General features: G+C 54.1%; 1 protein-coding gene across 5 annotated transcripts in view; it reads right to left on the bottom strand.

Annotated features, from left to right (window-relative positions):
- Positions 1-12,059, bottom strand: part of SHANK3 (SH3 and multiple ankyrin repeat domains 3) — a 51,684-nt gene that overhangs the window by 19,148 nt on the left and 20,477 nt on the right. For 4 of the 5 annotated variants that reach the window (XM_070254291.1, XM_023631529.2, XM_023631530.2 and 1 more), the window contains exons 13-18: positions 10,197-10,272; positions 9,822-9,904; positions 8,887-9,011; positions 8,654-8,786; positions 7,625-7,705; positions 3,342-3,365 (exon numbers count right to left, since the gene is read on the bottom strand). In XM_070254291.1, the coding sequence (XP_070110392.1) occupies positions 3,342-3,365; positions 7,625-7,705; positions 8,654-8,786; positions 8,887-9,011; positions 9,822-9,904; positions 10,197-10,272 (522 nt within the window). The remainder of the gene's footprint in view (positions 1-3,341; positions 3,366-7,624; positions 7,706-8,653; positions 8,787-8,886; positions 9,012-9,821; positions 9,905-10,196; positions 10,273-12,059) is intronic. The other variant, XM_070254293.1, reaches the window with a different exon arrangement.

Below are 12,059 nucleotides of genomic sequence, written 5' to 3'. Positions count from 1 at the left end.
CATCATCATCTATCTGCCCCCACTGACCAAAAGACAAGCTGTGCCTAGTGGGACGACAGCCCTAGGACAGACCCTGATGTACAGCAGGTGTCCCAAAAGATGTGAATAAACCAAGAATGAATGAACAGTGGATACCTTCTAAAAACTGAGCTCACCGCCCCACGCTGGGGACCTAAAAAACGGCTTTATGTGGATCGGACAGGAGCCCAAAGCACCATCATAAGTAATAGCAGCCCCACCCAGGGTGGGTGGTGCTGAGAAGAGAGGAGGATATTGAGAGGGCAGGTGCTAAAGGGGCTTCTGCCAGCCCTTCGGAAAGCAATCGGAGTCAGATAATCGAGGAGGGTAAGGAAGGCCCAGGTGGCTGATGCCTGCACAAGGCCCAGGAAGGGGGAAAGGCACCATGTGGCTCAAGCAGCATTCTTCCCAAATGCATTATAAAAGAAAAGCTTTGTTTGCTTGTTTTTATTAAAGCTATTTAATGTTTTCAGTGTCATTCCTGATTATCAACATGACTTGGAAATTTTGTCTGAGAACTATCAGCTCTGGCTGGGTGATGGGGATGGTCCACTGGGGGCCAGCACGACGGACACAGCAGGGGTTGGGGGCAGCTCCGTGTCCACCTGGCCACCACACTGACCCCTCACTCAGTAGCCCCACCTCACCCCACCCATCACTCGGGAACCAAATCCCCAAGCCCTTCTGGACATTCAGGGCTGTGCCAACCCTAGAGGACCACGTATCTGGCCACGCTTGTCCTTTCCCTCTCAAAGTGCCCGCGTTGGAGAACTTCTGTGCTCAGGCTCGACACCTCCGCCAGCACCTGCTGGCTCCACCTCTGTACCCCGCTCAGCAACTGCTGTGGGGAAGTAAACAAACTCCTCTGAGATGTCTGGTACCCAACCCAGACCAGACCCACCAAGTTCACTGACTCTGTCCTGTCTGAACCTCTTTGTGACTCAGTTTCCTAATCTGATAAAACGGGTATAAAAATGGTGCCTGCTTCAGTGTCTGTTGTGCGAATCAGCACACACATAAGTGCCGCAGCTGTGTCTGGCTCAGGGCAAGTGCCCAGGACACACTTGCTATAGCTCCTCACATCTATACCGCAACTCCCCCAAACAGCTCACAGCTCTCGGCAAAAGAGAACAAATACCCTCCCCTGTATGCCCCGAGAGTCCAGCCTGGCCCTGGATAATGCAGGAGTGCAACAAATGTTACAACTCAACAGCAAAACAGGCTCCATCTACAGACTGGCTCACTGGGTCTGTGCATGGCTCCCAGCACCACCAGGTGCCGGGGCCCAGGTGCAAACCAGGGAGGGCTCATTAGAGGGGTCCTTGTTTGTTTTTGTAATGAAGTGAATAACTCCCTTTTGAAAACTGAAATCACCATCAACACCATTTGTTAAGTCCTTGGTGATTTCCAGAGTTAGACGAGCTTTACATGAATCCTATCCTCTCATCCCAGAACAACCACATGAAGAAGCTACTGTTACTGCCCTCATTTTAGCCAAAAGAAACTGACGCTCTGAGAGAGATAAACTGCCCCAGATCACAGATCTAAGAAGAGATCAGACTTAACTACCATGCTATCCAGAAACCGCAGACACAAAGACATGAGCGGAAAGAAAACATTTCTGCGGGACTCATGGGGCACACGCTCACCTGAGCTATGGATTTAGAGGCTGCATCTCTAGGTTCAGAAGAACTCACTCCCAGAGACCCAAAGCAGCGTGCACATGAAGTTAGCAAAGCACATATTGTTGGCCATGGGGCGATGGTGCTGGGGCCAGACGAGATTTTCAAAAGGGAAAGAATCAAGTATTCTGCAAACTACAAGCTGGTGAGGTTGAAAGCAATCTCCAACAAAATTAGAAAATATATTCTTAAATTACTTTAGACACTTAGAAATGGAAATGAAGCCCATTAGCCAGGTCTGGGGCACCGGGAACTGTTCGCTCCCAGCAGCCTCACATACACTGGCTGTCAGGATGCAATATGTGGTGCAGACACAGCTGGGTAGGCAGCTGTTTGAACAGCCAGGACCCAAGCAGGGATGAGGGGCCTGCGGGAGTGATGAATCGCCCACCACTTCCCCTGCAACTGGAAGAAGCACACAGGCCACAGCACAACACCCTAGGAACCCCACTAATGAGCTGAGGACAGAACCAACATCTTCCAGAAACAGCTTGTGTGTCCACCTCAAAGGTGTAAAGAAGTGGCGTCAGAGGAGACCTGCCATGTTTTCAAAACCTGAAAAGACACAGAAGCAGACGCTCCACCGGCACCCGGGCAGGGGCAACAGAAGACTCAGAGGGCAAGGCTGCACACCATGCAGGAGGGCCTGGGCTGAGACAACTGTGTCCCCGGCACGGGGAAGGCCCAGTGGATCCCAGAGGAAGGGACGGTTGGGCACCAGGCACGTGGACATGTAAGTGAACACACACGCCTGAGGCCAAGCAGCCACCTCAGGCTTCCTTCTGGCCCTGACCTCTGTGCAGCAGAAAGAGGCTCCTGTCCACCCAAGAGGTGGTGGAGGCTGGCAGAGGCCAGGCCCTGGGATCTCACCAGGACCTCAGGGCCCAGGCCCAGACTCTATCCCCTGGCAGCCAGGCTGGATACACAGGACACAAAGAAAGAAGCCTCAAAGGATACAGGAGGCAACTCCTGAAGCGATGAGCAGGGGGTGGTAAAGGCAATAGCCCAGGCAATGCTGAGCAGGGGAATCCTGAGCTCCCTCCCCGAGGCTGTGGGGCACAGACCCCTGCTCTGAAGGGACTGTCAGCACTGTGTGCCTGACCCCATAACAGATCAGCACAGCAATGGGATCCACACATCAGGAACAAAGAGGCCCCAGAGAAGAGACAGAAAGAAGCAACACAGGCCGGAGCTGAGCACCCGACACTCCTACCCCCACACCCCCAGGCCCAGTCACCGTGCTCCCAGAGAGAGCTCCAGAGCTAGGGATTTGGAACCCTTGCCTTCCCTAGCCTCAGACCATGGCTCGTGCTGTGGCCCCCACTGGGAGGCTCTCCCAGCTCTGCCTCACCAGGCTGCCTCCACAGCTCTCACGTCCCCCAGCTCACCTGAGCCCCCAAGGCCCATGGCTATGCCCCACTACCATGTCCCCAGATGGCCACACCCCTGGGAACTCCCCATCTGTCCTTTCCTAGGTCCTTCTACTGTGCCCCCACCAGATCCCCAGGGAGAAGACCAACAGGAGAGTACAACCCAGGCTTCCAGACCACTCTGACTTGAACTGGAACCTCCTCACACACCAGCACTTCCCCAGACAGGGGTCAGGTAGAGCTGGGCCTGGGGACACAGCAGATGACTCACCCCCCTTCCTTCTCCGAATGGAGGCTTGGAATCAAGAAACAGAGCAGATGGGGTAAGAGGCAGGCTTCTTCCCTCACACTGGGCCCAACACCCCACTCCCATTCCCCATCTCTCCTACCCCCACCCCTCCTAAAACAAGGACCTCCCCCCACAGCCCTGGGCCTACACCTCCCTCTCAGACCCTGAGTGGCAAATCTGCCCAAATGGCAGTCAGTGCACAACTTGAAACTCAAGGTGGAAACTACCAGCAGGGATATATGCTTGTGTGTGCATACATACACATGCACACACGCACACGTTTGTGCACATCCACTCACACGTGTGCACACATGCATGTGCATGCACATCCAGTCACACATGCACACACATGTAGGCTTGTGCATATCCACACACTGGCATGCACAGTTGTACACATGCATGCAGACATGTACACATATGTGGAGATGTCCACACACAACTAAATCATGCTTGGTTTAGTCAAATGTTTGTTCAGAAAAAAAGGCAAAACCCCATAAAAACCAAATTTGGAGGCCATGATGGCTACAGTGGTCACCCTTGAGCATTCTGTGCAGTGTTTGCCAGATGGAGGCCAGTCAGGGACTGCAAACTGGCGTGGCACCTGTCCTGACATTGTCATCACAAAAGGAAAAGGGACCCAGAAGGTCCAGATTCCTCACAGGAAAGTGGATGAACAGGAGGGGCTCGGACCACTAGGGCTCTCCCTGCCCTGAGTCTCTACTGGCCTCTGCAGCCCCAGCACATCCTTGATTCAAGCTGAGTAGACGAGCAGTGTGACCGTGAGGAGCCCCAGTGGTGAAGGGCGCGGGGGTGTCTGCCCTTCCTCCTCTTCCTCCCACTCGTCTCAGGAGGAGGGTCTCTACCCCACGCCTTCTTCTCAGTCCCATTTCTGGCAGCCACCTCCACCCTTCACTTGCAGGGCACTGCCTGTGCTCGTACCATTGCCACCAGGATGTTCTCTCCCTCCTCCTTCTCCTGTAGGACCCTGCTTCTCCCTCACACTCTGAGCAGCAAACAGCCACATGGACATGAGCTCCACCCTTGCCACTTGCTTCTTCTGTCACCTCCCATTTTCCTTTCTTTCCAGGTGTTCAGGTCATCCTCTTAATAGACTACAGGATCCTAAAGCGTTCTATCAGCTCTCAACAGTGTGACACAGAACTGACACGTTTATCTTGGCAACGAACCTTTAAAAGCACAAATGTTGGATTGTAGGTGATCCCTCAGGTACCTGGGGAAACCAAGATGCTGGCCTGGCTTTCACAAATCAGGCATTTCTACAGGGGACTGGTCAGAAGGTTAGCAAGTAGGCTGGCTTCCCAGGACAACTACTGTCTGGGGGCAGGAGTGGCTTCTCCTCCTCTGAATAGAGAAATGTAGAGTCTGGGTCCAGCTTCAACAAAAGCTGTGACTCCTCACTCAGCAGTATGGATGGAGGTTCTGTGCTAAGCCATCCCTTCATCCTCCTCTAGACTCTGCTCAGGGAAAAGCTGGTGAAAATGCTGACCTGAGGCTGCGAGAGTGAGCCCCTCCGGAAGACAAGGGTCTGTGGAGCAACCCCGTCACGCAGCAGCTGAGGAAATGCCCCAGAACAGCAGAGAGGAAAGAGGCTCTCCTGTTCACTGGTTTCTTCAGACAGAAGCAGCCCAGAGAGCAGAAGGCAATTCTTCTGCTTCCACTGGGACCCAGATTACAGATCTCAGGCTGCCCAAGCACTTGTTCGTGCATAACTAGGAAGATCCCTTCTAAACATACAGCTGAACATGGCTATGTGACAGCCTCTAGAAGGAGGCTCCTGGGACCCACTCCCCAGAGCCTTGGTGGTGTCTAGCCAGACCCAGCTGCCTACTGGTGTTGGTTTATCGACCAGTTTGGATCCTCAATCAGTGTGATGAATCAGCTCCCCATGACTAGCCCTGGCCCAGTGTGACCCTGGGGCCAGAAGTCTGCTAGCTTCTCTGCCTCACTCTTGAATGAGTGGTTTAGCTGGATATAGAATTCTAGGTGGAAAGGCATTTTGACTCAAGATTTTGAGGTCCTTTTTCCATTGTCTTCTAGCATGTACTATTGCTGGGAAGTCTGCTGCCAGTCTAACCACCTCTCCTAAGTCATCTGGCTTCTTTCTCTGGGAGCTAAGATTTTCCTTTTGCCAGTGGTGCTGTGAAGTCTTACTACGAAAGGTCTAGATGAAGATTTGTTTTTATTTCCCGGCTTGGGACTTACACTTCCTCAAACCGGAGTCTCACATCCTTGTTCAATTTTGGAAAATTCTTAGCCTTACTCTTCAAATGCTGCCTCTTCCCCAGTCTTTCCATTCTTTCCCTCTGGGACTCTCATTAGGCTGGGACTCTCACTTGCCCTCTGTGTCTCTCACCTGCCCTTTGATATGTGGCATCTCCTTATCTTTCTGTGCTCTATTTTGAATAATTTCCTCAGACTTATCTTCTAATTCATTGTCCTTTTTTCAGCTGGGTCCAGTATATCTGGTTTATCTCAGCCATGAATGTTTTAATCTCAGTGGCTATAATTTTTGTTTCAATAAGAGTTCTTTAAGGATCCCTTCATAATCTGCTTATTCTTTTTTTGTACTGTCCTGTTCTTTCATTATGAGTTCTGTTAGTTCTCTTAAACTTAATATTTAAACACCTTATTTTATCTCTTTCATATTCTATGATTTCCAGTTCTTTGGATGTTAATTCCAGTTCTTGGGCTTGGTTCTAACTTTCTCACTTCTCATCTCTTGGCTTTGTGGAGGCATCAGAATCTCAGCCCTTTGCCCATAGGATTTATGTCCTGTCCCAAGCCCTCACGAACCACAGAAGCATCAGCCTCCTCTCAGCCTGATTTTTCTCTTCATTTTTGAGATCTGGGGAATTCCTCTTCCTCTGTTTTGAGTTGGCTGTGTGTGTGTGCGTGTGCATGTGTGTGTGTGTGTTTTGTTTTTGCTGAGGAAGATTCGCCCTGAGCTAACATCCATACCAATCTTCCTCTTTTTTTTTTTAGCCTATGGGCCACCACTACAGCATGGCCACTAACAGAGCAGTGTAGGTCCATGCCTAGGAACCAAACCCAGGCTGCCAAAGTGGAGCACGCCAAACATAACCACCAGACCACTAGAGCTGGCCCTGGCTGTGTGTTTTTTAAATTTTATTTTATTCAGAATATTTATGGGGAAGAAAATCCTGACCATATCAGCCTAGAGTATCATGGTGGCTGTCCTCCACAGTGAACTAAACTGCAGTCAAGAGTACCTGCTTGCAAGGGGGATGGCTCAGCCTGTGACCAGGGTCAGGGCTCAGTCCATGAGTAAGGCCAGGAATAATTTAGGGGGACAGGTAAATGTTCTTTCTATGGATAGGGTAGAACCAGGCCTGAAGCCAGGGTTGAGGCTCAGTCTAGAACCAGGATCAGGGTTCCTTCTATGGTGGAGCCAGAGCAAACTCTGGAACTAGGACTGGGTTCCAATTATGGAAGGATAGATAGAGCATGCTAACAGTCATGTGCACTGGGACAGGCCCATGACGAGGATGCTGATGGTCAGGTATGTAAGGACATGCCCATTACTAACTGTCACGTATGTCAGGACACAGTCATGTATATCTGGACATGCCTGTGATGAGGCTATTGACAGTCACATATATAGACATCCCACAATGAGGCTTTTGGTGGTCACCCTGGGATTGTGCCCACAACATGCCCCATCAAAGCCTCAACACACTCTTGTTTGCCTCCTGCAGCTCACGAGGGCCTGTCCCATCATCATACCAGCAATGTTCACATGGCCCTGTGAGGTCAACAGCTCCCTACAATGACCCCTGCTTAACCGATGAGTGAACAGGTGCTGAGAGGGTAAAATAAATGCAAAGGTCACACAGCTAGTGCTGGCAGAGCCAGAAGCAGAGCCCAGGTCCCCTGACTGCTGTGTCATGAAGGAGTCAAGTCAGACAAGAGATGTGGAGAGCCAGAGGCAGCACACACATGCAAATACACTAGTGGGCCAGGCCCTGCTCCCTGGTCATCAGTCCCAGCTGTCCCAGTGTCCATCTCCAGCCCTGTCACCCAGCCCTTCAGCCCTCACCCTGCCTCCTCACCCTACAGGTGCCCAATTTCTACACCACTCCACACCCACTCATTTCCCCTTGACCTGTTCATATGTCCATCTGTCAGTCCTTCCTCCCCTCTGTCTCTGCCTGGCTTTGGCCCCAGCTCACTCTGCCTGGTCTCCCACCCTGGGCTGTCCGCCTGTTGTTGCCCCCGCCGCTCACCAAGTTCCTCAAGCTCAGCCGTCATGGACTTGGAGCGCAGGGTCAGCGTGGTGCTAGGAGCCCTCTTGGGGGGCGGCGGGGCTGCAAAGAAGAGGGAGGCCTTGGACCTCCTGTCCAGCAGCAGGCAGCGCGGCGTGGCCAGGTGCAGGTGCCACTTGCGCTCCACCGCCTGGATCTCCTCGTACTCCCGTGAGGACGAGTCGCACTGGGCCAGGATCTTGTTCAGGCTGCGGCTAGATGCAAACTTCTTCATGGCGCTGGGAGCTCAGGGGGTGCTGAGGGCCAGGCTTGACCAGGGCAGTCAGGGCCTCAGGAGGTGGTCAAGGGCCCCAATTGGGGTCACGCTGCTGGCCAACTCCAGCCTGAATGCCCACCCTGTAGGCTCCGAGGGCTGAGTGAGGGAGCCCCAGAGCCATGGGGTGGGGGTTGGGAGGGGTCTCCCGGCAGGCAGGCCCCTGCTGCTCCAGGGCTTCCCCAGGTCCTGGAGGCCACTGCCCCTTGGAGGACCAGGATGTGGTCAGCCGAGCCAGGGGCTGGGCTGGGCTAGGCCAGGCTGGCAAAGCCTCCTGGGCCCTGGCTGTGCCGCGACGTCGGCGCGGGGAGAAGACGCTTTTCCTCTTCCCTCAGGTGCCGCCTCCCCCTTCCCTCCGACAATAAGCGGCAGCGGCAGCGTCAACCTCACAGTTGCTATGGCAACCCCGGCCTCCAGGCAGCTGCTGGCAGTGTCGGGAAGGAGGGCTCTTCCACACCAAGGGCTGGGGGGACGCCAGGAAGGAGGGGGCGGGGATCTGAGGAGGGGCAACCTGGGGTCAGGGGTCAGAGGCCTGGGGCCAGGGTTAGCAGTCTAACATTAGGGACTGGGAAGGCACCAGGCCATGAATGTGGGTGTTTTGCCTAGGTTTAGGCATCTGATATCAGCAGTCTGGGGTCAGGAAGTGGGGAGAAGAAAGTGGGCCTGGGGTCAAAGGTCTAAGGTCAGGAGTCAGAAGGGAGAGTGTGGGCACAGAGGTCTGAAGCCCGACCCCTCACCTCTGCGCCGAGCCCCATCTTCTTCTGGCTTCCTTGTCACCGACACAACCTTCATGATGAGGCGGTTCCCGCCCTGGCGGATCAGAGCCACCACCTGCTTGTGTCCGACCTTCACCACGTTCACCCCGTTCACCTGGGACAGACAGGCAGGTGGGTGGCCAGTCCAGGTGTGTCCTCCTCAGAGCTCAGAGGTCAGCACCCCACCTGGCTGCACAGGTAAGGACGAGCCTCACCTCGATGAGGAAGTCTCCCGTGCGCAGCCCGGCCCTCCAGGCCACACCCTCCACATCCACCGACTCGAGATACTGTAGCGCTGGGAAGGCTGGCGTGGGCGTGAACTCCTCGATGGGGGTCTCTGCTGCAGGGTGGGGTGGAGGCAATTAGGGAGGCACTTCACCAGAGTGGTCCAGGTGGAGGTGGCTGCGACACAGCAACCTGGTTCAACATGCTGGACAGATGACCACTGGGGCAGAGTGACCTGGGGCTGGGGCGCAGCAGGCAGGGGCCACCCAGGGCAAAAAGAGCCAGCCCAGGAATCCAGGACATCTCCCTCTGAGAAACTCCCCACTCGCTCCCTCCCAGCAGAAAGGCCCCCATTCCATTAGGCACACTACAGCAGAGATCCTGGAAAGCAGCAAGGGGAAGGAATTGCTGCCTTATATTGAGACACTCCAAAGCCAGGAAGGCCCTCACAGCAGAGGGACAAGGAAGGGTGGGGCCGAAGCTGGGGGGGAGTGGTGAGACTGGGGACAGGAGTGAGGTTGGGGACACAGGGGTGAGGCAAGGGGACAGGGGTGAAGCTGGGGGGCAGGGGTGAAGTTAGGGGGCAAGGGTGATGCTTAGGGGACAGAGGTGAAGCTGGGGGCAGGGGCAAAGCTGGGGGACGGAGTGAAGCTGGGGGACAGGGGTGAAGCTGGAAGAAAAGGTGAAGCCAGTGGGGGGGGGGGAGGGGTGAAGCTAAGGGGAAGAGGGGTATAACAGGAAGGAGGCCAGGGGTGAGGCAGGGAGTGGAGCAGGGGTAAGGCAGGCAGGTAGGGCAAGGCAGGTAGCCAGGGGTGAGGCAGGGAAGAGAGCAGAGGCAAAACAGAAGACACCCCAAGCAGTGTTCAGACGCTGCCAGCCTGACACCCCAGCCCCACACACATGCACGCCCCCTACCCTTTATTACCTTTGGCCCCCCGGAGCACAAAACCAAAGCCCTCATGGTCCCGTTTCTGCAGGATGGCCACCTTGTCGTCAATGACATAATCGCTGACGGAGGAAAGCAGAGAGGGGTGAGGAGAACCCTGCCAGAGAGCACAGCTGGCCAGGTTGACCCCCACATGTGCCCCAAACAGGATCCATAGGCACGGCCCACCCCCAGGAGGTGTCCTTGGACTGACCTGGGAAGGCAGAAGACAGAGGTGGGCTGGGCACCACCCCTCCCTCCTCTGACCTCTTCACCCCCAGGCCTCCTCGACCAGCTCTCAACCTCCCTCCACATCCAATGCCCCATCCGCATGGGTGCCCACGTGCCCACGTGCCCACCTGCCCCCGCCTGTACCTGTGTGAAGTGAGGCTGTCATAGGAGCCCACCGTGTAGTGACGGAAAAGTCGCTTCGTCCGGTCCTCCCGGGTTTCTGAGGGGAGTTTCAGGAGCTGATGGAGGGTCATGTCCTCCAACTGGCCTGAACTGTCCCTCAACCATGCTGGTCATCAGCCTCTGCCCACATGCACACCCCTGGCCTGGGTGTGCCCACATGGAAGTGGGGGGCTCAAATCCTAGGGTCCTGGGCCCAGAGGACCTAAGGTGAGAAGGCTGAGGGAACCATGCGGAAACTTGGCCCCTGGGGGTCAGGGTCTCAAATGGGGCAGGAGCTATGGCTCATCTCTCTTCTGGGTGGCTGCATATAGCAGACCAGATAAGGTCAGGGCCATCCACAGAGAGAGTCAGCAAGCCCAAACTAATAGCAAAGAAGGTGCGAATGTGTGCATGCACATGTGTGCGGCCCACAATAGTGTGTAAGTGCTATGTTCATGCATGTGCTTGACCCACAGTCATGTGCAAGTGTCATGCTATATACCCATCTGCAGTGGCATGGAAGTGACACTGTGTCTTCACTGAATCCCTCACAACAGCCCACTAATGCTCAACTTCCTGGGGTCCCTTGCTCCAGACCCTGCCTCTGAGTGGGCAGGGGGTCCAGGTGTTGGGGGCTGGATCCCCTTCCCTGATGTCACTGCATCCCACAGAGCTTTGTCCTCATCTGTACTCTTGATCTCAAAGTCCCTCAGAGCCACTGCAGAGCTAGCCAGCTGTCTGCCCATTGCCCCATCCTTGGCCTTGCTGCCTTCCTGCAAGCCTGCAGGTTCCAATCCTTACCTCCAGCCACAACCCTCCCTGCTCCAGGCTTACTTCTCCAGCTGCCTGTAAATCAGATCCTCCTGTACCTTAGTACCCACTTCTGCCCCTCCTGACCTTCCCGCACCACTGTCTCCAGGTCTCCAAGACCTTGGAAGGCTCCCAAGATGGCTCTACCACCACTTTGCATTTCATCCCTCAGCTCCTCCCTCATTCTCTATCATTTTAGCATTTCTCAAGATTAATTTATTCATTCAACAAGTATTTAGTGAGCTCCTACTATGTACCAGGTACTGTTCATTTCAGGCTCTGAGAATACACCAGAGAACAGAAGAAAACCTCTACCCTGTGGAATTTATTATCTATCCAAAGAGAGAGAAAACAGAGACAGGAAATAGGTACATACATAACATGTCAAATGCTAGTAAGTCTTAAGAGAAAAGCAAGCAGGATGAGAGAGAGTTTGCAGTTCTAGGTGGTCATGTGAAGGCCTCACTAGGAAGGGAGAGTTGAGCAAAAGTCCAAGGACGTAAGAGAGCAGCTCGCGGATTATATGGGTAAAGGACTTCCTGGGAGCCCAGGTGCTCAGGGCAAAGCCCACAAGGCAGGCATTGGCCTGGAGTGTTCAAGGGACAGTGAGCGCCTGTGCAGCTGGAGCAGAGGGAGTGAGAGAAAGTGGTAGGAAATGAGATCGGAGAGGGAACCTATAATATTTGATGACCTGTCTTCTCCACTAATTGTGAGCTTCTGCTGGATAAGGACCAGATCTTATTTATTTCTGGGACCCTAGCACCTAGCACAATAGCTGGCACATAGCACTCCAAACACTAACTGGAAGAATAGATGTGTGGACAACTGGCTAGGTGGGTGGGTAGATAGATGGATATATGAAGGACGGATGGAAGGATGAATGGAACAAGAGACAGAAGGATGGATAAAAAGGTAAATGGATATATAACTAAATGGAGGGAAAGAGAGTAGGCGGGATGGATGGTGACAGGGTAGAAGATGGGTAAATGGATGGACAGACTGGGTGGGTTGTTGGAAAGGGGAGAACTAGAATGG

The sequence above is a fragment of the Equus caballus genome, chromosome 28, assembly GCF_041296265.1.
Source record: "Equus caballus isolate H_3958 breed thoroughbred chromosome 28, TB-T2T, whole genome shotgun sequence".
NCBI lineage: Eukaryota > Metazoa > Chordata > Mammalia > Perissodactyla > Equidae > Equus > Equus caballus.
This window is presented reverse-complemented; position numbering and strand designations above follow the sequence as displayed.